This window comes from Dipodomys ordii, unplaced genomic scaffold, assembly GCF_000151885.1.
Source record: "Dipodomys ordii isolate 6190 unplaced genomic scaffold, Dord_2.0 Scaffold60, whole genome shotgun sequence".
Classification (NCBI taxonomy): domain Eukaryota; kingdom Metazoa; phylum Chordata; class Mammalia; order Rodentia; family Heteromyidae; genus Dipodomys; species Dipodomys ordii.
Genome location: NW_012267276.1, coordinates 3,662,095 through 3,688,650, shown reverse-complemented (window position 1 = coordinate 3,688,650; position 26,556 = coordinate 3,662,095). Strand labels below are relative to the sequence as shown.

The following is a 26,556-nucleotide window of genomic DNA, read 5'->3' as shown; positions in this document are numbered from 1 at the left end:
CCAATAATTTCTTCATGAGCAGTACTTAAAATGATTACATAGGCAGGATAAGGGAAAGCGGAACATGAACCCATACAAGTGGACATTTGAAATCTAGAATGTATTTTGCATCCGTGTTCCTTAAGGAGAGCCTGAATTGTGGAGTTGTAGGAGTAAATGACCTTGAGTTTTGTGACCTGCCTCATCTGCTTCGTCTAAGAAACTTTCATTTTTTTCCTGCTGCTCTAGCTAGGTTCAAAGCACATGACTCACACAACATCAAACACTCGAGTTTGTTTAGATATTTTTAATGGTGCAATCCTCAGAATCTTTTTTTTCCCCTTCTTTGTGGCAAGACAGAACAGAAGGACTCCAGAAGGTGAGCTCAATATGTCTTCTAGGAATATCTGGAATGTTCTGGCCCTAAATATTCTTAAACATTTAAAGTATACCTTAAGTGAAGGCCTTTAAAGGATTGCCTAACTCTGCATCCAAATGGTGCAGGTTGATGGATAGGAAATGTAGGGAGGATTCTGGGATCTAGCCTAGGTCAGCAGTTTGGCTGTGGAAACTGTGACTTTCTGCCACATGGGAATAATAACTGCTCTACATAACTTACAGCTTTGTGGGAAGCTTTAAAGCCAAAGGTCAGGGGCGGACCCAGGGTCACTTCTGGGGCAGTCACAGCTCTGAAATCCTGGCTCCATTTGGAAGTGATTGCTGGTCTGCAGCTTCTCCTCAAAGAAAAACAAATTGGCAATTGACTTCTTCATTTGGAGTCTCCCATGTCACAGTGGAGATGGTGATCGCATAGGCCACAGACTAATTGTGGGTTTCTGACTCACAGAATAAGGTACAGAGGGGAGACATTCATGCTAAAATGGCGGGGGGGCTGCTGTAATTCAGGTTGTGAATGTGAGTCAGCGGTGGTTAAGCACACTCTCTCCACTGCAAAACCTGTGCATTGTCATTTAGTACATATTTTTATTTCATTAATAAAATATAACCTCATTTTGCTTTTGTAATCTGGGAATGTGAAGATACATATTTTTTTCTTTTGCAAACTGCAACTGCATGCAGATAAAAGGGGGATTCCTTTTGAAACTACATCTTCTTAATAATAAATATTTTTCTGATCTACTATACATAACCGTAGTGCATTTCTTGTTAAAACAGCAAGCTTATTATTTTATACCAAAAGGAAAAGAAAACATCCATTTCTTTATAAATAGTTTAAATAGTTTAAATACATATCTCATACCAAGGATATAAAAATATTCTTCTTTTGATAAATAAAGACATTTTCATTTACATGGCAAATAACGTGTGAATAGCTAACCACTGGCCACCAGCTCTATTTTGACTGATTGTCTAGATGACATGCAGAGGTAATTGTCCCCTGGCCTTCACTAAAAGAAAAATAGATCAGCAGGAGTTGTGCGGTCCTGAGGCCAATAGTGCTATGGATATTGTTCAGGAATGACAAATAGGCACTCAGGAAAGACCTTTGCTTCAGTTCACAAAAGCCACCTAGGACAAAACTAATCCACAGGTTCTTTGTCTGGGAGTTCTAGCTGCTCAGACCTTCAGGGTTTTTGGATTTTTTTTTTTTTTTTTACCAAAGTCTGTCAAACAGACTAGTAAGTTGATACCTATACAGATAAGAGATGTTTGCATGATGCTTCTAGGATCTAGAAATTGTTTGCTGCAGTATGGAGGCGGCTCTTGCCTTTTGTTGGTTCCCTCCTCATGGCTCTCTTCTGCAGGATTTCCAATTGGACTAGTTGTCATGCTCCCCTCCCCGAGATAAAAAGGCAAACTAAAGCTGTCATGCAGAGGTGGTTGTGGCATTGGCAGCTGCGTGGCAGGGGGTGGTATCATACATCTATGGCTTTGTTGTCTGTGGTTTCTGCTGTGCTTGTGACAACTTCCAGGGGAAAGTTCTCCAAGGGTTTGCTGGAGACGGATGCCATGCCTTCTTGATCCCAAGAACCCGGCAAGTTTTCCAGACTGAAAGAAGTTACAGGTCCATGACTGAAGCTGCCCTCCTCTGATCTGCTTGGGAGAACCAGGTGCAAGGACGTTTCAGAAGAAGAACAGAGAGAGGATGAGAGAGTGGCTGAAATGGACTGCAAAGGCGTCAGGGTCATATCTGAATGCGGGGAGATGCACCTTAAAAATTGCAGATGACCTTCTTGGACAACCTGGTAGTGGGAAGGTGAATAATCAAGGTTTGGAGAATGAAGAAGTTCACTCCCCACAGGGCTAGGCTCATGAGCTTCAGTTCGTGGAGGGCTACCCCCGACAAAGGAAGGATTCACATTCCAGATGTCGGGAGCCACATTACCTCGACAAAGTTGTGCTTGAGTGTAAGCAGCCCCACCTGTCTGCAAGTGGAGGCAAGGTTGGTGTGTGCTCCAACTTATTCTGGTCTGTAAGCTCTCTTGGGAGGGGCACACAGATGTAGAATGCAGGGAGCAGAACTGTGTGGATTGCTGAGGTGATAGGACGTTTTCCAGAAGTTGCATCACATTCCTCATGTCTCGACCCAATTGGGAGACCTCCTGTGTCAGAGTTGTTACCTGTGTGGAAAACAAAACAACACAAAACAAAAGCAAAAGGTGATTATGAGAAATTCACAGTATGTTCAGATTTTGGAGCAGTGGAGCTGGGAGATGAGCTGTTTTAATAGGAAGGCCTGGCTGGGCATTGCTGGCTCACGCCTGTATCTTCATTGCCCAGAAGGCTGAGATGTGAGGATTGTGGTTTAAAAGCACCCCAGGCAGAAAAGGCCATGAGATGCTTATATCCAATTAACCAGCAAAATACAGGAAGTGGAGCTGTGGCTTGAGTGGTAGAGGGCCAGCGTACAGGAAGTGAAAGAGGGCCAACTTTGAGTGTAAAAGCTATGGGAGTATGTCCTGGCTCTGAGTTCAAGTCCCAGTTCTGAAGCATCACACACACACACATACACACAGACACACACACACACACATACACACACACACACAGAAAGAAGGCCTGGAGGGTCTGCTTCCATTCCAAATGCAACCAAGCCCAGGCAATGAGTGAGTGGATGGGTCATGTAGGTGAATATACATCCAGCTCTAAAGCCATGGTCATTCTGAAGGAGCCTAGAGAGTCATATGCAAGCTATAGATCTTAATTAGTGTATTTCTGGACTTATTGGAGAGAATTAGCCATGTTTATCATCTCTTAAGCACCACTGGTGTCTTTGGCTTCCTCAGAGTGAATGGGATGCAAAACAGTGCACAGGAAGCTACATGTGCTTCACCACAAGGTGAATGGAATACGAAGCACATGGCATGCAGGGCCACATGCCCAGAGTGAGCCCTAAGTAGATGGTAGCCCGCTGTCTTGCTGTTTCACATCTGAGAGTCATGCTATCATGGAGTCCAGAGATAGAAGGAATTTTTCCTTCTGTGGTGATAGAGCTGGTAAGTAAGAACTCACATAGGATTTACTAGAGAGTTTGGGGGAAAAGAGAAATCTATAAAATACATTCAAGAGAAAGAAACAGGCTGGCAGTGCTTGTATAGAGATAATCACTGTGGGTACCCAGGACCCCTGAGATCTAAGCAAGGAATTCGGAGACCCACGAAATTACAACTCAAAGGGTGTGTATGCGCTCCGACAGATTTTCTAGGGGAGATTTTTAGCTTTCTTTATCATGTCCTCAAAGTAGACATAGCTCCTAAATACTTAAACCTTCATTTGTTCAATTTACACTTAAAACCAATAATAAAATTCCTCAGAGGAGGTATTTTTTTCGAATAAACTCATCGGTTACCATCCCCATGGAATTTAACTCAGAACCTCCTTTTCTGAAGTAGTTGCTTCTCAAAAGGAGAAAAACTTAGATTTCAGCAAACAGGAAGCACACATGTGCTTGCAGTTAGCTTTACAGAACTAAGACATATTGTTGTAAGATCTTGCTTTCTTTGATTTAAGTTTACTATCATAAACCACAGAACTTGAATAGAAGCAGCTGGATGCTTTAGCTAATGATCATCTGGACCAAAGAAGGGGGGAATTTCATCTTCAATGAGGCCAAAACCAAGATTGCTGTTTTGGGTAGACATTCTTCAACATTTACATACACATTCCTAATTCATGTAGTAAGTTAATTCAGATTACTTCCTGTGAGTGCATTATGAAGCTAATTCTCCCTGGCAGGCCCACCAGGAGGTTGCACTGCTTAAAGTCAAGCATTTAAAGAAGGCCAGGGAGGGTTTTCTATAGTTCAGGCAACCAACTGGTAACACCTGCTTGGAAATTGCCAGGCCAAAATGGTTTCTGGTCTGCTATAGGCATCAAAGTGAAGGAATCTGACCCAACACTTGTCCAGACTCTTCAGTAGATTGAAAATTTTGAAAGACAAGATGCCTCTCTAATTCACACTTATGTGAGCCGGAATTTCTGAGGAAGATACTCTAAAAGGTTCACTATAGTTGGTTAGTTTTATCCATTCCTCAGCACAATACTTCAGTCAGTACTGCTTTTGGTTAGTAGGAAAACTTGCAGAAGGCTGAATAAGCTGATAAAACAAAACCTGCTTGATCATGAAATGGGTCCAGGGAACTGCAAAAACATGTGGAAGTAAAAACACAAAAGAATGAGGAAATAAGGATGAGATAGTCAATTTTTGGTGTCATCATCTTCTAGAACACAGAAAGGAAGGGCACCAATCAGAAGGCTGTCTTCAAGGACTCTACTTCTCCTTCTTTAACCCAAGGCCATTCAGTAGCCTTGAAGATGCACAAGATGGCTGAGATTGGCTTAAGTTCTGTCCTCCTGTGGCACATCTATGTTACATGTCCTCTTTCTCTGTCATTTTTCTTCTTTAATGAGCTTTCCTATCACCTTGACTTCTGTGCATATCTTGCCAGAAACAAGCAAAGAGAATGCCTTTTTTTTTTTTTGCCAGATGTAAGGACTGAGGCCAACTTAGCTGTCCTAAATTTCTGGTTACAGCAGGTTCCATTTCAAAATTTCAAAGTCTCAGAAGAGAATTCTATCACTAAATGAGATGATTGAAGGGACATATGAACTGTGTTATCTGTGGCCTGGTCGAAGTTAATTTTCATATCAAACTTACCACAGCTAGATTAGCTTACCTCCCACTAAAATTGTTCTTAATTGCCCTTTTATGGAAGATTGAAGAACGGTCTTTGAAAGACAAGTTTGAACTTTAGGGACACTAACCACTATGTCATTCAATAAATATCTGAGTAAAATTTTCATACGATGTACTTTGAGGTCCACTTACTCCATTAAATGAATCCACAATCTTATCACAGGTAGTGTTATGTTATTATCTCCTGTCCTCTGACACGGGATACCCAAACCCAGACATAAAGCATTTCTCAGGTCACTTATCACACAAATGACAGCCTTCTGTCAGAATTCAATGATCAATTTAGTTCTTATTTGTTATTGGTGGTTAGATGGTGACCTGTGGTAGGAGGCACTTAAAGGAGAGCTGGCAAGAGTTTTGCTAATGTGGCCAGAATACGTGCAGCACACAATGACACCAAAAGGTAAATTCCTAGGCAAAGGTTTCTGCAATGTCAGTGCCATATCAAACATATGAATTGTGTCCTCTCTAAAAATAATCGGAGACAGATTAAACACAGTAAATTTTCTTCATCGTAAGTGATGTAAAGAAAACAAAACCAAAATCAAAACCATAGATGACAAACATGTTCCTACTTTCGTTTGAAACACTTTTTCAAGGCTATGTTTTTGACATCTAACTTGTATCCAACCTCAATCGTAGAGGTAATGAACTTGGGAAATCCAGGGTCTTGACTGGCTCCCGGAATGTAAACTAGCATTAACATTTCCAGAAAACAAATTACTAGCCTATCTGAAACGAAAAGCAGTCAAGCACTCAAGGAAGCCGAGCTTTCTTTAGCTCTAGAGTGTAGCAATCAATTGATATTAAGGGAGATTTCTGTCATTGTCTCTCTGGAGACACTCCCTTTCCTTATTCAAGTTCTATGAGGGAATTATTGCTAGTAGGAAAGAGCTCTCTCTTTACAAGAACAAAGCCAGTTGTTCCCAAAAGAGACAGCATCTCCTGAAGGTGGAGACCCGGGTGACAATGAAGGTGACACCAGATTGCCACAGGAAAGGCAGGAAGAGCTTGTAAAGTCCTGATTCCTGCTGCGCTTGATAACAGAGCTTATTCTAAAACAGGAAAGACATTATTCTTAATTAAATGCAGAAAACAAAGAATCTGCTTTTTGAAGTTTCAAATCACAGTATTGCTTTAAAGAAATTCTTGGGGGGCTGCTTTGTGAACAAGACCATCCAGTGAAGGGGACCTGTCATTAAAATATAACAAAAAACCAAGAGTATTGCAAAGAGATAGAGCAATAAAAGCAGACAAAACCTTTTCTATTTAAATAAATCAATGGTTTTATACTTATCACAGCAACTTAAAACCTTTAAATGTTTCTGCCACTCAGAAAGCGCAATATCTGAGTATTTCACAATCCCCCCCCTCTCTCTCTCTTTCTCTCTCCCTCTCTGTCTTTGTTTCTCTCTGTCTCTTTTTCTGTGCTGGTTCTGGGACTTGTACTCAGGACTTGGGAGCTGTTCCTAAGTTTTTCTGCTCAAAACTCGTGCTTTAACCACAGCTCCAGTTTTGGCTTTTTTGGTGCTTAATTGGAAATAAGAATCTCATGAACTTTCTTGTCCATGCTGGCTTTGAACCTCAATCCTCAGATCTCAACTTCCTGAGTAGCTTACAGGTGTGAGCTATCGGTGCTCTCTGCCTGTCTCATTTTAATGGTACCTTTTGGCCTATGTTACATCAGTCTGGGTACAGTGAGAGTCACTGCTCAGGACTCTGGTACTTGTTGACCTGCTGTTCTCTTTTAATCTCTCAGTGGTAGTAGTTTAAAACCTGGTCATTTTATAATCTATAAGTCTATGAATGTCCAATTAGGCCATAAGTTCCTTCAGGGCAGAAAATAATATGTCTCTCAGTATTTCCTGGACTCCGAGTAATGCGTAGACCATAACATACTTGGTTCTTCTGAGAGTAAAATGACTGCCATTTTGAAAACATATTGTTTCCTAATCACCTTCTATTTTGATCATATTTTATAATTTTTACCAAAAACAGGCTGAAGGAAATCTGCCTTCTACAAATGGTACTGAAAAATCTATAACTTTTCATTCAGGTATGTATGAAATAGGTATTACATAACTGTTAAACATTTTATATGTCAGTTGCTTAATCTAATGCCTTGACTATCTGTAGGTTTCTAGCAGTAGATAACTTCCATTGTTAGGAAGAGGTGATACTGATCAAAATATATTGTATTAATAAGCTGCTTTGTTAAATGGTAACTCCTTTGTACAACCACCTAAAGACAATAAAAAGCTGGCAAAGCAAAAAAAAAAAAAAGGATTCTTTACAGAGTGCTGATGGCTCATACCTGTAACACAGTTACTCAGGAGGCTGGGATCTGAGGATTGTAGTTCAAAGACAGCTAGGGTAAGAAAGTCCATTAGACTCATCTCCAATTAGCTAGCAAAAAGCTGACACCAGCCATGAGTGAAAAAGTTAAGGGACAGTGAAAAAGTTAAAGGGACAGTTTCCAGGCCCTAAGTTCAAGTCCCAGTACCAATGCACATACACATGCACATACACACACAGAGACACACCCACAGGCAAACAGATAGACACACACATGTGCGCACATGCACACACACACACACACACACACACACCATGTTTGTTCTATTATTATAGTTCCTTGGTAGCTGTAGCAATGGGTCTCTGGTGGCCAAACTTCTGCTAAACTTCACTTATGATACTGCTTTGTCAAATGTCCTACCAAAACTTGATTTCCATGAGTAGATTTAATTCTCTGGGAATTACATTTACTGATTCTAGCTATCTGAAATGGATTATAAATGTCAAGCAACAAATTCACTGATGGAATTCAGTTCTTTATCAAATGAAATTTTCCAAAGTTTTTGCATGTCTGGTTCCTAATCTGCCTGGCTACTTTTGATGTGCCCTTTGATTCTTTCTACTTAGGCAGAGAGGGGAGAAAGAAAAGAAGACTTATAATATAAAATGCAATTATGTGAAAATGGAGCTAAGTAATTTGAGAGCATAGCCTGGGGGTGGGGAATGATGGAAAAGGTGACACTGATCATGATACATTGTACTCATAAACAGACATCCCTTCATGCAACCACTTAAAATAACAATAATAGTAACGAATGTATAACTTAAAAAGGAAAACATATCTTAATACACATTCTTTTTTTTTTCCAGTCCTGATGCTTGAACAGGGCCTGGGCACTGTGCCTGAGCTTCTTTTGCTCAAGGCTAGCACTCTACCACTAAAGCCACCTTCTTAGTCCCAATACGCATTCCTTTACTGATGTCTTATGGTTTTTGTCTATTTACTTACAGTCCACTTTCTTCCTCCTCATCTTTCTCTTTATTCTTTTGTGGATAAGAACCTACTCATCTGGTTGGGCACTGGTAGCTCATACCTGTCATCCTAGCTACTCGGCAGGCTGAGATGTGAGGATCACCATTCGCAGCCGGCCAAGCCAGGGAAGTCCATGAAACAATGATCTCCAATTAATCACTCTCAAAAAAAGCTGGAAGTAGGCGGTAGCTCAAGTGGTTGACTGCTAGCCTTGAACACAACACAAGAGCTCAAGGATTAACCCAGGACCTGCATACATATCTGCAGCAGGATCAGAGCATGCACACACACACACACACACACACACACACACACAAACACACACACACACACACACACACCATAGCGAAAACCTATTATCATGGGATTTAAAAATGTTGGTCAAACAAAATGCTTAAATAGGGATACAGGTTCATCCATTGTAACAATGAGATATACAAGGCACTATGTTGAAAACAAACTTTACAACTTGTTGGGGGGAGGGAGGGAGGAGTTGGGGAGGAAAGGGATGGTAGGGGAAAACCAAAGGAGGAGGTAACAATGCTGGATAGGAAATGTACTCATTAACTTACTCATGTAACTGTAACCCCTCTGTACACTATTTTTACAATAAAAATATTTTAAAAATTTGTTGGCCAAACCAATTACCATAAATACCTGCATAGCTAATTGTTCATATCTAACACTTTTTTGTTCAAGGTCCCAAATTGTAGGAAGAGGTGATAAAAACTCAGTCCATACTTCCAAGTGGTTCAGTTTTCCCGCCCAAACCTGAGAGCAATTAAAAAGTCTCCTTTTCTTTGTTCTTCCAGGACCCTGCATTAACCACACAAATCTTTAGGTTCTAAGCAGTAGGTGCACTTGCATTTGTTGAGTGTCACCTCCTGGGGTAACTACAGATGCCTGGGTGACAACAGATTCTTCTATTGGCCACAATAGACATTGATTTCCACAAGCTTAAGTAGGGAATCACCAAGGAACCACAGCTCTATTTCTGTCCCACCCAGGATCCCTCAGAACTTCTGTTGGCTTCAAAATAGCCACTGTTGCCCTACATTTCCAGAGTATCTGGATTACTGTGCTTGCTTAGTTAGCTCCATCAATGTAAGGTTATTCTCACCTCCTCTGCATCGTATTTCCACAGGGGTTTATTGTAAGGATTAAATAATATAATGAATGTAAAGTATCAGTCCCTGTATAACTGGTATTAAGTCAGAATCCCACATGGCTGGGCTTGATATGCAATACAGGCACTAGGCTTAGTTGAGAAATTCTGCATGGCAGGGAATTCTAATCTAAGAAGCACTTGACCCAAAAGAAATGAAAACACAGGCTATCTATATAACTCTTTTTCTGCCTCAGCATGGAGAAGAAATTAGTTTCTGTTAACCCTTTTCCAAAAGTAATATTGGAAGAACCTTTAATTTTTCATATTGCCTTGCAGATTCTTATAGTCACAACAATCAACAGGTGGAGCCATAGAAAAGCATTAAGATTCTGCATTTCCAGTCTAAAGTTTGAGTAGTTATTGTCAGATGGATTAAGAATTCTCTACCAAGGCTGTGTGTGTGTGTGTGCGTGCTTGAGCGCGAGCATGTGCACGTGTGCGTGTGTGTATTTTACTCTAGCATTTGAACCTCAGTTCCTCTCTGGCTTCTATCAAAGATATGAGATAAAATATATGGATGTGCAATATGGTATTGATTATAACGGAATGTGGGACCGAGGAGTGGAGAGGGAAGGTCATTTATTGATATTGGCAGCAGGTCAAGCTCCTGCACAAATTCTGCCTAGTAGGCACTCAATGAACTTTTGTTGACATGAGGATGTGTTAGAGAATGATAAATTTGTTTGTATTCATTTATGCTATTTTCAACAAGATTTAAATATTAGTTTTTTTTTGCTTTGCTAATTTCCACTAACTAGCCTGGCAGGACACAATGAGTGTCCATACCTCTAGCAGGCAAGAGTGTATCATATGATCTCAATGTCTCATTAAAGTCCCTCACCACTAAAAAAAAAATGATTTTAAAACATTCTGTAATTATAGGATTTGAAGAATCCATCTGTGGTTCCAGCGCCTTGTTTTTCCAATAACACCATGAGTTGTCAGCATTTGAGTTGCATTTTTTTTTTTAGTGCCAATACAACTTTGTTATTCTGGTATATCTTTACATCATGCCTTTTGGGAATGGGAATATGAGTCTAAAATGTCTTTTATAATGCCATTTTTTTTGCATGTGAACAGCCTTCCTTCAAGTTAGATATGTTTTCTCCTTTTCAATCCTGGCTATTTGTAATGGTACAGTCCATGGGCTCTGAATATATCTGGAACTTTAGTTGGAAGGCAAAGAAAAAAAATGTGATTTCCATTTTTATGCACTCAGTGAGCAGATGGGGATACATCTGTTGACATAATCTTCTTAGCTTGAAGAGTTCTTGACCTGTCACTCATTTTTTGCCAAAAGTGTACACATTTTCCTGCTTAGACACAATTTCCCTAAATTCAGGGGTACTAATTACACCAATCTTTTCCCCCTGCTACAAACACATATACATTTTTTTACAAGCTACAGTGCAGGTGATTAAATGGTCTTTCATTTAATCCTTTGTTATGTTGCATATTTATCATGAGATCCAGACAAGTTCAATCAAACCCCATAAGCCGACAAAACAAAAAAGACGATGGGCATAATTTCATCCTCGTGTCTTTTGCTTCACATAACATCCCCAAACAAGTGGCAGTCTTTATCTACCAGCTCAAATAACAATCATACTTGGCACTTTTACACATTTCATGTAAATGGGGAGCTCAATCCCATTATGGTCAAAACTCGTAAGTCTTTGTCTACATCTGGAAAGAGGAGAATGCTGGTTGGTGACATGGCTTTTCCTAGGTCACACAGGAATATTATCCAGGGTGTTACTTTTGCAGGTGCAGCTGATGTCTCTTAAATGATAATAGCCGAAGAATTACAAGTCTAGCGTTACCAATAAAGAATGACCAATTGTGGTCTTCCAAGTGATTACTTCAATGGCGTCATTACATTTCTGCAAGCTCAGGTCTTTGTATACAACTTTATTACTTCAGCTGGATCATGGTCATCCATTAGCTTTCAATCCTTTGCTTCCCACATCTGGTTTTGCGGGTTCCTACAACCATGTTTGATCAGTATTAGGGATTCTTACTGCGACCAGCAAACACCAAACAAGTCTGCTTCTTCTCAGATGTCCATTGAATACAATAGTGCTTGTCAACATCAGTACATGTAAGAATCATTGGGGATTCTTGACAAAGTATATATTCAGAGTTGACTGCAGTGGGTGGTATCTGGGATTCTGTATCTAAGAAGTTTTGAGTTAATGCCAACAATACTGCTCTGTGTTTTGCAGGATCAGATAATTATTTCTTATTCTCTTTTTTGTGCCTATCCTTTTGAATTAGCATTATTTTGTTATTTCCTATGTATTCGCCAGTTGTGGTGGTGCACACAGATAATCTCAGCTACTTGAGACGCTGAAGGAGGACAGTAAGTGAGGGCTGGGAAGGTGGCTCAGTGGCAGAGTGCTTGCCTTACATGCATGAGGTTCTGGGTTCCATTCCTCAGCACCACATAAGAAAAAAGAGAAAAGCCGGAAGTGGCGCTGTGTCTCAAAGTGGTAGAGCGCTAGCCTTGAGCTGAAGAGCTGAGGGACAGTGCCCAGGCCCAGAGTTCAGGCCCCATGACCAGAACCAAAAAAAAAAAAAACAAACCAACTTTGTGTGAAGGAGGACAATTTAGCAAGACCCTTCATTCAAATAAAAAGAAAGTGGAAGAAAGAAAAGAAAGAAAAAAGAGAAGAAAAGAAAGAAGAGAAAAGGAAAGAAAGGCAAAAGGCTAGGGTATATCTTAGTGGTAGAGCTCTTGCCTAGTATATGCAAGGTCCCAGGTTTGGTACCCAGTACTACAAAATCTAAAAAGAGTAAATACTTATGGTACATAGCACAATGGAAATTTTGTTATGGAATGATTATTTCAAGGTAATTAGCACATCACTTCAGTATTTGGTATATTTTTGTGGTGTAAGAATTTAAGATCTCAACAGTTTTCAGTACACAATGCATGGTCTTTAGTTGTAATCACTACACTGTGCAACACACTCTCTAAGTTTATTCCACCTGTCTAACTGACGTTTTGTGTCTAGCGAGCATCTTCCCAATTTCCAGTCTCTGAGGGCCAGTATTCTACTCTCTGCTTCTGTGAGTTCAACAAATACAATATAATCGCATTTCCAACTCTGGCTAGGCAGTTCATTTAACTCTGTGTGTGTTGGTCTTTCAGTCTGAGTTTAAAGTTGAGTTTAACACAATCCCTTGGGCAAGTCTAAAGGTGGAGGTGAACTGCTTTTGGAAGCATACTTTTGGTGATGGTCATTTCCTCAATCTTTTAATTCACCAAAGGTGAATATTATGATATTGCAAAAATATTGACTGGCATTTGGGCTGTTTGTTCTTTTATCTTCCTTTTTTGAAAAGGATTGGAGATGTTTACATATGTTTACATATGTTGGCACCTAACTTTTATATATTACAGTTTCAACATGATTTCTTTCATGCTGTGAATTCAGATGATCCCATAATTATTCATTTGCTTTATCCCTATTCGTCTATCCAATATTCCACAGAATATCAGTGCCAGGCTATCATTACAAATTGTGATTATACACATTCTCATTCTTTCCAAGTTATATTTTTATGGCATTGCAATAAAAATAGCCCTTGCTAACTTTCTCTCTCTTTTTTTGTAAACCTTTATTTAGATTTGGTCCTGTCCTACACAATTAATGCAACAAGGTCCTTCAAATGATTTTAGTTCCATTGTGTATATATACCACATTTTCTTGATCCATTTAACTATTGAGGGGCATCTGGGTTTTTTCCATATCTTAGCTATGGTAAATAATGCTGCAATAAACATAGTCGTGCTGGTAGCTTTAGTGTGGTCTTGTTTGTGATCATTCAGGTACATGCCCAAAAGTGGGATTGCTGGGTCATAGGGGAGCTCTATGTGGAGTCTTTTGAGGAACCTCCATACTGCTTTCCAGAGTGGTTGAACAAGTTTACACTCCTACCAACAATGCAATAGGGTTACTTCTGGCCACATCCCCTCCAGCATCTGTTGTTATTAGAGTCCTTGATTATAGATATTCTAACTGGCGTGAGGTGGAATCTCAATGCTGTTTTGATTTGCATTTCTTTTCTGGCTAGAGAAGTTGAGCATTTCTTCATGTGTCTATTTGCCATCCTTCTTTCCTCTTCAGAGAACTTTCTCTTTAAGTCTTTAGCCCACTTGTTTATTGGGCAGTTATTTCTTTGAGGATTTGTTGGGGGATTTAATTTTTTGAGTTCCAAATATATTTTAGATATGAGATCCTTGTCTGTTATATGGCTAGTGAAGACCTTCTCCCAATCCGTGGGCTTTCTATTGATCTTGCTAGCTATGTCCTTTGCCATTCAGTTTCATTTGTCCAACCTTTCTTTGATTTATTGTGTTTCTGATTCTTTATTAAGAACGTTTTGGCCTGTGCCAAGGAAACCTAGGATTTCTCCTATTCCTTCCTGTAATGTTTTCAGGTTGTCTACTTTGACTCCAAGGTCTTTGATCCATCTGAAGTTGATTCTGGTACCGGGTGATATATAAGGATCTAGCTTTTGTTTTCTATAGGTGATTACTCAATTTTGCCAGTACCATTTACTGAAGAGGCAGTCTTTCTTCCATTCTATTATATTTAGCTCCCTTATCAAAGATTAAGCGGCTATAGGTCTGTGGGTTCATTTCTGGGTTTTCAGTTCTATTCCATTGGTCCTCAGGTCTGTTCTTGTGCAAGTATCAAGCTGTTTTTATTACTATGGCTTTATAGTATAATTTGAAATTTGGAATTGCTATTCCTCCAGCACTGTTCTTTCTGCTAAGGATTATTTTTGCTATTGGGGTCTTTTATTATTCCATATGAATTTTTGGATTGCTTCTTGTATTTCACTGAAGAATGAGGTTGGAATATTGATAGGTATCACATTGAATTTGTAGATAGCTTTTAGAAGTATTGCCATTTTCACAATGGAAAGGAAAGATTTGGAAAAATTATGTTAATTGAAGTAAACCAGGCCCAAAGAAATAGGTCCTATGTAATAAGTAGTACATGTCTAGGACAAGCAGAAAAGTTCAAACGCTGTGTACATATGAACATATAAGATGATGTTAAATGAAATGAATCCCAAGATAGGGACACAAATATTTTTTTCTTTCTTGCTATTGTTTCTAACGTATTTATAATGTACTATGTGATTTTTTTTTGTATGTTCCTCCCCCACGGTATAACCCCTGTTTTCACTGTATTTGATTCCAGTGCCCTGCATCTTGTATGTAGAATTCTCTAATTTGGGGAGGGGCAGGGATAAAACAAAATGCTTAAATAGGGATACAGACTGACCCATTGTAAGAATGAGATGTACAAGACACTATGTGGAAAACGAACTTTCCAACTTTGGTGGGGGAGGGGTGGGTAGTTGAGGAGGTGGGAGGGAAGGGATGGTAGGAGAAAACGAAAGGAGGCAATGCTCCATAGGAAATGTACTCATTGCCTTGCTCATGTAACTGTCACCCCTCTGTACAGTATTTTTACAATAAAAATGTTAAAAAAAGAGTAAAATCATGACTTTAGTTTATGACCTCTTATTGGCCAGTACATTCTTTAAGAAATGTTTATGGAAACAATATTTCCTGAATTCTCATGTTTGCCAATCTATACTTACTGGACAATTTTGCTGTCTATCAGATCTGTATATTTTGTTAAATATCTTATGTATTCTCTATGTTACTTGAGCCTCTTACAAAGTATGACTTCTTCAAAGTAGGATTGTCTAAATTTTCTTCTTATAAAAAACATTACTTGGCTAGATTCCCTAGAGAATATTTTCCTTTATTTTTAAATACTAGTAATGCTAGTAGAATATATAACTCAATGTGTAGTTTTAAATCTTAAGTTTTTAATTGCAAGAGAGTTTTACTGAATTGTTGTTTTTAGTATTTATTTAGTTTCCTCATTGGAGTTTATTCCTCATACATCTCCATTTTCTGTTAGAACTTCTTTATCTTCAGTGTTTGCTACTTTCCAAAAATTCCTTTAAAAAACTTCATTTAGATTGGATGCTTTAAAAATTCTTCCTTTTGGGGCTGGGAGGGTGGCTCAGTGGTAGAGCGCTTGCCTTGCATGCGTGAAGCCCTGGGTTCGATTCCTCAGCACCACATAAGCAAAAAGAAAAAAGCCAGAAGTGGCGCTGTGGCTCAAGTGGTAGAGCGCTAGCCTTGAGCTGAAGAACTGAGAGACAGCGCCCAGGCCCAGAGTTCAGGCCCCATGACCGGACCCAAAAAAAAAAAAAAATTCTTCCTTTTACTTACTATTTCCTGGAAGACATTATTTCTTTGTTCTTTTAAATGTACACTTACTTTCTAAAGTAGCTTTCTTTCAGTTTTGATGTTTCTTGAAAACATATTCTCTTTTTTGAGTAATATCACATCACCAAATAGGAAAGAACTTTAAAAATACAAAAATTTAAGCCAGTGGTTCACACCTGTAATCCTAGCTATGCATTAGGCTGAGATCTGAGGATCATGGTTCAAAGCCAGTCTGGATAGCAAAGTCTGTGTGAGACTCTTATCTTCAATGAACCACAAAAAGCCAGAAGTGGAGCTGTGGTTCAAGTGCTAGAGCCCTAGCCTTGAACACAAAAGATCAGGCACAGATTTCAAACCCCAGGACTGGCAGGAAAATAAAATATAATTTTTAAAAAAGTTTTGATGTATAACATCTGAAATAAGGAAATATGTCATTATTATTTTCTAAATATGGATAAAAGCTGTTTGATCATTTGCTACATTGATTTCCATATGTTTAAACTATCTGACAGCTAAAAAGGTTGACAGCTCAGAAAGGCAAACAAAATGTTAATTGTGTACACCAGAATCTTTTTTTTTTCTTCTGTGGTTATGAGGATGAACTCTAGGCCTTTATGCATTCTAGAATCTGATTTTTGAAAAAAAAGTATATGCATACCTTTAATTCTTGAAATAGACTCCCAAAATATTGTACATAAAAAACCTAATACTACTTGACTTATGTAACAATAACCCCTCTGTATATCACCTTTATAACAACAATTTAAAAAAATCCAATTCTTAAGGGTATTATTGTCATCTTGCTTTATTTGGTATGTCAGTGAAATTAAGTAGTAGCAATGAAAGTGACCATTTCTTCTCTTGTTTTTTTTTCACTCTAAATTAAAATTATAGTTAGTGAATATTTAAAAAAATCTGCTTAATTTTCCTAAATTATTTTTCTTTCTTATTTCAATAAGCCATATTTTACTTCAATGCCTCATGCAAATGAATTTCCACAAAAGCACACACAGGGTAGGTGTTCAGATCTTATTTGAATTAAGGCAGAGATTCCTTTATTCCTCTCAGAGTGGTTGATTTAATGAACACCCCTGTGAAAAAAAGACAGATCCAGCAAGGTGGTGGAGAAAGCCATCAAAGAATCATTGTATCTAAAGCTCACCTCAAGATGCTAGAAAACGTTCTTTTTTAGCCACTGGCAGAACACTTCCTGAGTTACACCGCTTCTGATAAAAGAGTTCTAAGTATAAAGTAGATTCCTCTAGTAAGCTCTTTAGTACATGCTGTTTGAGCAGAAATGTCTCTGTTTCCAGCACTACAGAGATTCACTTTAAAAACGTTAGAGGTTTCAGATCAGGTATCAGCCCTTGGCCACAGTGATATTTGTTTTGATTTGATTAAAAACAAAATGAATCAAAGTGTCAGCAAATTACCAAAGGATTCTCTCTCCACTCTTATCTCTCCTTTGAAATTCTTCATCAGAGCTGGGGCTATTTCAGTGGTAGAGTACTTGCCTAACATTTATGAGGCCATGGGCTGAATCCCAAGCCCTGCAAAAAAAAAAAAAAAAAAAAAAAAAAAAAAAAAAAAAACCTTGCAAACAAACAAAAAAAGAAACAAAAACCTTCCAAAAAACTAATTTTTGAAAGGCTAACTTGAGAAATGAATTGTCATCACATATGGAAAAAATAGATGAAAACCACATATTTCCTCTTGAACAACCACAAAAGAACAACAATTTTCAGAAAAAAGTTATCTTGGAAATACTCTATCTGTCCACAGTTAAACTGTGGTTTCAAATTTTAACATGCATATGGGTAAAGAATCAGAATTTCATGTTTTTATGTGGGCTTCTATTTCAGAAGGGTAGTCTGTTTGAAATGCTAACTAAATTGAACAAAATCATCATAATAAAAAAATCCATTAGACTAAGACTCAAACTTTTTTTTTATTTCTTTCCATTTTACTTGTTATAGAATAGTGATAACTTTGGGTATCATTTTACTTGCCTGCTATCTGAATGTCTGTCAGGATCTCTAATGTCTCTTCAAACTCCAAACTGAGTTTCTCTTCTAATCAGTGTTCTAACACCTAATCACTAAAATAAATAACATGTACTTTACAATCATCTGTTCTTCATTTATCATCTATAAGCGTATGTCTATTCTGTGCCAACCATAGGAGAAAATAAAGCAGGTAAAGACATTTATCACGATAGGACTAAAATTCATGCACATCTGATAACTGTAAAATCAACAGAAAGAATTTTACAAAGCAGGAATTGGTTGGAAATATTCCAGTTCAGATAATTGTGCCCACAAGATGTCAATAACCTCAACATTAATCTGTATAATGTATAATCTGTATAATGCATGTGTTAAAATACATGTGGAAAAAATAGAATGGCTTCACAAGCAGTTATATGGATACTTTTACTATGTCAAAAAACAAATGTAGAGCACTTGTTTATATTTTTCATTTGAGGATTGATGATAAAGAATTACATATGACTACAATGAAGAAGGTATCCCAGGATAGGCTTTGGGATAGCCTAGCAACTCTATCACTATGCTTTTAATTAATTCAATTGAAGATTGAAAAGATATAATGGTAACAATAATTCAGAAACCTAAGGAATGAATTTACCATAAACTAGTAAGTAGTGTCATATAGATTTCTTATGTGAATTATTGATAAAGATTCTGAGCTTTCTCAGGCTTCTAGAAAAGTAATAAAGCACCTCCTAGTTGAAATTCAACCCCTTTGTTTCTTTGACTCAAGGAGACATTACTGACCAATTAGCATTCTCAAGTATGAATTAGACAACTGATATTTGTTCTCTGTTTTCTAGGAAAAGGCATTCCATAGGTTTTATTTATTTATTTATTCATGTATTATTATTATTATTATGCTGGTCCCGGGGTTTGAACTTAGCCTGGGTGCTTTTCCCGAGCCTCTTTGTGCTCAAAGCTAGCACTATACCTCTTGAATCACAGTGCCACTTCTAGCTTTGAATAGTTTACTGGAAATAAGAGTCTCCAGGATTTTTCTGCCCGGCCTGGCTTTGAATTGAGATCCTCAGATCTCAGCCTCCTGAGTAGCTAGGACTACAGGTGTGAGCCAACAGCGCTTGGCTATTTCATTGGTTTTAAATATTCATATGGGTATTATATGATGCACTTAATTAGAGATATTTTGCCATTGGATTTGGGGTTGAGCAAAATTAAATAGGCATTCATATGGAATTACAAGGGACCTACTATGGTTGGGATTAGCATTTACTGCTCACTTATGAAGGAAGCTATCATATTTCAGTGGAATTTACTTATTCCCTTTATACATGTTATTAAATTATCATCCCTACCCTCTAGTCTAGGTATTTTTACCAGTTAATAGAAGAACAATGTTAGCCTAGGAAAAGCAAACACCTGGTTAAAGCCATACAACAAGGATCTAAATATTTCTTTCCCTCCTTCACTTTTTCCATTGTATGTTTTATCCCTTACTTCCACTGTGCTAGAGCAGATTTCTTTGGTAGGCTTTGCTATAATGTCTTTCTGGGTCAGTCAGATTTTAGAAATAAGAGCACATTCTTAGCCTTACCTACAAACCTTTTTGGAAAGGGAGCATTTGGCTTACACAGCCCATGGCTCCTATGGTGACTTTTTGTTGTTGTTTTCAAAGAATTTCTTCATAGTCCCACACTTATCTCCCTGTAAAGCCATGCCACTGTTGTCCACAGCTGTACTACTACCAACAGCTGCCCTGTATCATGTAAACTCTCTTAACCCTTCTGTGGATCTACGTTTTTACCACCGTTATTCCTCTCCCAATTTCCTTCTCTATTTAGCCAGCTGACTAAGAAATTTGCACATTAACGATTTCCTTATAGCTTACTCTTAGAGCAAACAGTTTCTGTGATCTTTTATACCTCACATCTGTTCTATATCCTGCATCATGGGCCTTGGCTCTATTTGTTGTGGCCATTTGGGTGATAGAGTTAATATACATTGTATTCCACATTTATTATCAATTCTTGTTTGGTGTATAAGTGACACATTACTCTGTATGACGTGTGAAGACAATGAAAGTAGGTGGTTGCAAGAGGGGAAACTTTACAATTTAAAGCCGATTTGTTTTTATTTATTTATTTTGTATATGTGTGTGAAGGTGGTTGGGCATTAACTTAGGAACTGGATGCTGTCCTTGGTGCCACACCTCAATTTCTTTTTTCTATAAAGAAAATCTAATATTTTGAGAAGGATAATTGGGCCACTGGTATTTTTTTTCTTGGCCTTTTATTTCAATATATGAAAAGCACTTGAAGTCATCTCACTATAAAACCAATAATAAACACAGAATCATACTAAGGAAATACTTTTTTTTTCAAGTGGTTATTTGCTTTAATAGATCTACCATTGGTCTACTTTGTCAAGAAAAAATAATATAGCATGCCGCTCTATACTTTAACTTGGAAATATTAGCTATACATTATTTTTAAGTTCTGATAATTACTTTGTAGTTATTATCTTTAAGCAACGGTACAAAAAAGTTCTAATTCAGCAAGTCAATTTATATCTTCAGTGCATTCTGATTACTGTTGTCTCTTCTTTCATTCTCCCCAAATTCTATCCTACTGTCATCTAACCCTTGAGCTAGCTGATTCTATCTTCACATATATACATTGAGTATTCAGACTGTATTCATTCCTCTCTCCATTCATTATTTATATTTTAAAAGTGGAAGATATAGGCATATTTTTTCATGAAAGAATGACTGACTTTAATACTTGAGTTAAGAAATAGGTCAACCATTCTGAGCCAATAGTTTGTTGAAACTATTAAATATTCTCAAATGTGTGTAGAATTGTATTAATGAGCAGATTTAACTAGAGACAATCCCTGAAAGAAAACTTTTCTGCTCTTCATTGGGGTATTTGGTTCATTGTTTTGTTTTTAGATATAGTTTTAAAGAGATTATTTGGGTGATATAATGCTTGGCCAAGTGCTTGTAATTTAACGGCTTTCAGTTAGTACATCATCTGCTTTTTCCTTTTCTGTCCTGTTAGTCTGGTCATTGACACTCTTACTTCCAGTTAGTCACAGTGTTCTTCCAAGAATGGTAGGTGTATAAGGAAAGATGGCAATTAAATATAAATCTTCACTAAGCTGAAGGAAGAATTTTTAAGAGATATCTGTGGATTATAGGTCAAGCTAGTCATCCATTATTATAGCTAATTAGAATTTAATAGGATTATACAAATTTCATTTTAAGTGAAGTAAGCCAGGCCCAAAGAAACATAGGTCCCTTGGTTTCCCTTATTTGCAATAACTAGTAAATGTCTGAGACAAGCAGAAACAGTCAGATAAGTTGATGTTAGGTGAAATGAACCCCAAGATAAGGACTCGAATGGTTTTTCTTTCTTGCTGTTGTTTCTAGCATATTTCTAAGATGATTTCTTTGTTGCTTTGTATGTCCCCCCCCCTGCTGTTTTCACTGTATTTGGTATAATTTGGGGAGGGGAAGGGAAAAACAAATCTTTTAAGTAGGGACACAGGTGGACCCATTGCAACCATGAGATGTACAAGATGTCGTGTTAAAAAACGAACTTTACAACTTCGGCATGGGAGAGGGGTTGGGGGAGAGATTGGAAGGGATGGGAAGGGGAAACAAAGGAGGAGGCAACAATGCTTGATAAGAAGTGTACTCATTACCTTGTTCATGTAATTGTAACCCTTCTGTACGGTATTTTCACAATAAAAAAGATCATGAAATAATAAAAAAAAATTCTCAACACTACTGTTGTATGGGTGTAGGCTTGTCCGCCAGATACCCTCTAATCTAAAACTTCAGTTCTAGAAGGAAATTCTGTTACTTTGCACATGCCCAGCGAATCACAGATTTCACTATCTTTTTTTCCCCTTTTTGATGGTGGTGGGTCTTGAACTTTTTGCTTGAGCTTTTTGCTCAGGGCTAGTGATCTACCATTTTCAGCCACAGTGCCACATCTGGTTTTCTGGTGGTTGGAGATAAGAGTCTCATGGACTTTCCTGCTCAGGCTGGCTTTGAACTCAGATTTTCAGATCTGAGCTTACTGAGTAGCTAGGATTTTAGGTGTGAACCACTAGTGCCTGTCAAGCCTTCAAGCTTTTCTATCCTCTATGATACATATTTTTTTACTGTGCTCATTAGATTATCTCTCAAATAACTGTTTAAATAAGAAGAATCGATTTGTTTATTTATATTTAGGAACTGGGGATTGAACCCAGGACCATTTAGACCTTAGTCTTTTGTTTTTAGGTGTTTCTTTTGAGGTAGTACCTTGCTAACTTTGGCTCGTCTGGCTTTAAACTTGCATTTCTTGCTTCTTCTCCCAAGTAGCTAGGACAGGCATGATTCTACCATACTTAGCCTCAGTATCTACTTTAATCTCTTGTTATTTTGTTTTGAGGGGGAGAAGAAGTTGAAACTGAGGTAATAATCAAGAAGTAATGTCTTTATTTGAAATGACTAGAAAAGTCAAATTTATCCAAACAGAAAGTAAATAGTTACATAGGGCTGGGTTTAGACATAGAGATTAAACATAAATTTGTATGACAGAGTTTATTCAGGAGACAAAAGTACTCTAAAGCTGGTTTATAGTGATAATTAAATCATTAAATGAGATTGCTAACATTCACTGAATTATATACTTAAAGGGATTAAGTTTTATGATATAAACATATACTTCAAATTAAATATCAATGGTATTAATTACAATAATATTTATTTATTTAATGCTAACTATATGCCAAATGACTGACTTAGATTATCTCATTTAATTTCACCACAGATGAAAAGGCAGATATAATGATTATCCCCTTCTGATACCTGCAGCTTGAGAAGGGGTAAGAGACTTGTCGGAGATCACAGGACTCCTGTGGAGTTGAGTGGGCATTCTTGCATGGTGGACTAAAATCTTAGCATGGCTGATTACAACTTTATGCTGCTAATTTGGAAACCAGGATTATCTTCATTTATCACCCCAGTATGACCAAAAAAAGAGTTCCATACCTCACTGTTGAGCTTGTTTATCTGCTGTTTGGTCTCCTCTGCTTTGATGAAGAGGACAGCAGCTCCAATTTCTGGGTCTGAAAAGCGACATATACAGAATGAGTTCTTTTTAGAAACAGATTGTATATTTGAGCACTCCAGAGTCATTGGAACATGGAGGGAAATCCACGCCATCACCTTTAGCCTGTTGTCTATGTTGGGTAGGTTCTATCTTCCCAGAATCAGACAAGTTTCTTGTAGTTCTCTGGATGGGACCCACATACTCTGCAACAAGGCACAGGTCACTGTGACCCTAGCAATTGGTGTGTCCACGGCAAACCTGTCTTTACTCAAGACTCAATTACTACTGTGTTCTAAGATGGCACATTTCTTCCTCTTTGATTCTTATCCAAAATGGCATCAGTCAGTGTCCATGCCATGCAAAAGGATGCTCTTCTTTTCCTCCTCTCATTCCCTCCCAAATATTTATTTCTTTGCCAAGGAGAACATCCTTTTCGGTTGCCACTTACATTTCAGGTACTAATCTGTACTGTGTATGGCCTATTTCTTCCTGTGTCATTTCAAAAGCTAATTTACTCCATTTCCTGGTTCCCTCTTCACTTTTTCTCTACTTTATTTTCCAAGGACATTTACTTCTGTCCAGGACAAAAAGTACAAATGAGTCAGTGCTTGTTGAAGAGAAAAAATATTTGACAAATTCAGTGGTTTTTCTCTCTCTCCCTCCTCCCCTCTCTCTTTAATTCTCTCTCTCTCTCTTTCTCCTCTTTCCTATTTCTCAAATTCTCATCAGTTATGAGTAGCAAACTTGTTCATAAGAGAAAAAAGTCACTCAACATGGCCCAAAGCAAAGTAATTATAATAGATTATTGAACAGTTATTTTGCAGAGATAATCCAACTATTCAATAAATGGCTGCCTGCTATAGACATCAGTAGATTGATACATGAATAAAGAAAATATAATAATTGACCTTCCTGAAGGTTAGATACCAGAAGGGGAAAGGGGCATTTAAAAAGTACTCAGGGCAGCTGAGTATGGTGCTTCATGTCTATGATCTCAGCCACAGTGGCAGGTTAGGTAGATGGAACATGGTCTGAGGCCAGTCCTGGCAAACAGTGTGAGACTCTATGTGAAAACAATAAGTAAAAACAAAAAAAACTGGAAGCATAGTTTAAGAAATAGAGTCCTTGCCGATTAAGCAGGAGGCCTGGGTTTAATTTCCAGTAGTAGAAAAAGAAAAAGGACGTAAGCAATAGATTTAGATTTCACACTAAGAGCAACATCTAAGGGCTTTAGGCAGAGAAGAATAACACAAGTACATTTGTAGTTTTATTTTATTTTTAATTAAACAATCATAGTTTTAAAAAGCTCAGTTTGCGATTTTTTAGTTAAACTTGTACTTTAAAAAAGTGCCATTTGTGCACAGTAAATGGTATGAGAACCAAGCATAAACTTTGATAGCGATGCAGTCCAAAGATGAATGTCACCAAGGTAAGATTAGGGGAGGGAAGGACAGAAAGCCTTTGTAGAACTGAGACACACTTAAGAGGCAGAATAAAGAAAATTTGTTATTTCAGTGGATGAGTGTATGGGAAGGTGATTGATAAAAGGAATGAAATAGCTAGAAAATAAGTAGTAGGTGGACAGACATGATGTGTACGTGGTATCTAGGTGACCTAAAAGGAAAAATGCATCACTGAGACCCAGAATTAGCTTCCATTGCCAGCTTGACTCTAATAGAATATTTTGAGCAAGGCAATAATGTTCATAAATAAATGGAACCAATAAATCACAACCATACTCCTTTTCCTATGTTCCTCCCTCATCCCACGAAAAATCTTACAAAGACCCTTTAGTGTCCCCAGAAAGTGACAAGTACTGAGAAAGATTGTTAATTGAGATGAAACAGACATATTTCAGAGCTCTACAATCAAAAGTCTTCTTTGACCCATTGCAACAATGACTTGCTAGACACTATGTTGGAAAAGATCTGTACAACATCAGTGCTGGGCATGGGGTGGGGAATGGATAGTAGGAAAAAGAAACAAAGGAGGGGGTAACAATGTTTAACAAGAAATGTACTTGTTGCCTTACTCATGTAACTGTAACTCCTCTGTTAAACATCTTTACAATAAAATTAAATAAAAAAGTCTTCTCTGGGCTTGTTTTTTCTTATAGAGGGATTTGGTAATTAGCAGGAGATCCCAACACTTCAATGGAAGGAGGAGAAGAGGATGGGTAGAGGTAAATAATCTTGCATCTATTAGTTTGTCGGTAATTATTTTTAATGTACTTATTGTTATTGTACAGGTAATGTACAGAGGGGTTACAGTTACAGTCAGATAAAGAATACAGTTCTTTTTTAAAAACGTTTTCTATTGTGAGAATACTGTACAAAGGAGGAGTTACAGTTACATGAGCAAGGTAATGAGTACATTTCTTATCAAGCATTGTTGTCTCCTCTGCTTTTCCCCTTTTGGACAGTATCACCCCCTTTCTTCATTCTCTCCCTGCTTTCCCCTCCCTTTTCAACTATTTGTATAGTTCATTTTCAACATAGTGTCCAGTGAGTACCACTACTGTATCTGTTCACACTTGTCCCTCCATTTCTGTGTCTCCCCATGCCCCCACTCAAACAGATACATGAACAAACAAGACAAAAGGAAAAGAAAATAAAAATAGTTTGCTGATAATTATTTGGGATCAAACCTGTTGACCTTTGTTCCTTATTCTATCTTTATCTAATACAAATGTATCTTCTTTAAATTTCATTTGTCATTTCTGGACTTCATTATGGTGGCAGATTTCTTTGTATGGACAATGTACTCAAGATTGAAAGTGAGGCAGAAGCCTGAGCTTTAGTTGAAGAAACACTTATTAATTCACCTTTGTGCAAAGTTAGTGTCTCATATAGTTTATAATTTCCAAGTTTCTTACACTGTTCTCAAGTTGTTTATTATTGGATAAACTGCAAATACATAACTTCTCACTGAATTATTGGTTAAATATAATTAGTGTTCTTACAGTATACAAGCAATATGGCATTTAGTTTAGGTGATGTTTTTGTAAATTGGTTTGAATTTATAATAGGAAAACATGGGTATTATCTGATAAACAGCTACCCTTTGACTTTCCTGACCAATTTAGCTTTGTTCGTAAGTGGCAGAGCATCTAGCCAGAATGACAAAAAGCTGCTATAAATCCTACCTTAATAGCTTAGAAAATGGCTCAGACTCACGGCAGTGGCACTAGTAGAATTTTAATATATGGAGATGGGAATGCAGTTGTTATGTCAAGTGATACAAGTTAAAAAGACATATTATTCTTCAGGGAAGATTAAACAATATACTTACCTCCAAGAGGAGGAGAAATTCTGGGCTCTGATCTAATTCGCTCTGAGGTAAAGTCAAAAGTTTGACTTTCTTCACTGCTGTTTCCATCTTCGATTCCATCAACAATTCTGTATAAGAGAAAGGAAACTACTGGTTGTGCATTGTGCATTTATATTCATGAACTCTAGTATTTCAAGAAGATTTTAAGAAGTTTGATGCTAACTTTTTACATTCTGGGTATTTCAGTGCTGTGCTATCCAATATGCCAGCC

The 26,556-nt window shown here is 37.7% G+C and overlaps 1 protein-coding gene across 1 annotated transcript in view; it reads right to left on the bottom strand.

Annotated features, from left to right (window-relative positions):
• Positions 1–1,856: 1,856 nt before the first annotated feature.
• The window catches only part of Kcnh8 (potassium channel, voltage gated eag related subfamily H, member 8), a 404,007-nt gene continuing 379,307 nt past the window's right edge, over positions 1,857–26,556 (bottom strand). Inside the window, exons 14-16 of the mRNA XM_013022138.1 lie at positions 26,307–26,413; positions 22,955–23,031; positions 1,857–2,561 (exon numbers count right to left, since the gene is read on the bottom strand). Of these exons, the coding sequence (XP_012877592.1) occupies positions 1,857–2,561; positions 22,955–23,031; positions 26,307–26,413 (889 nt within the window). The remainder of the gene's footprint in view (positions 2,562–22,954; positions 23,032–26,306; positions 26,414–26,556) is intronic.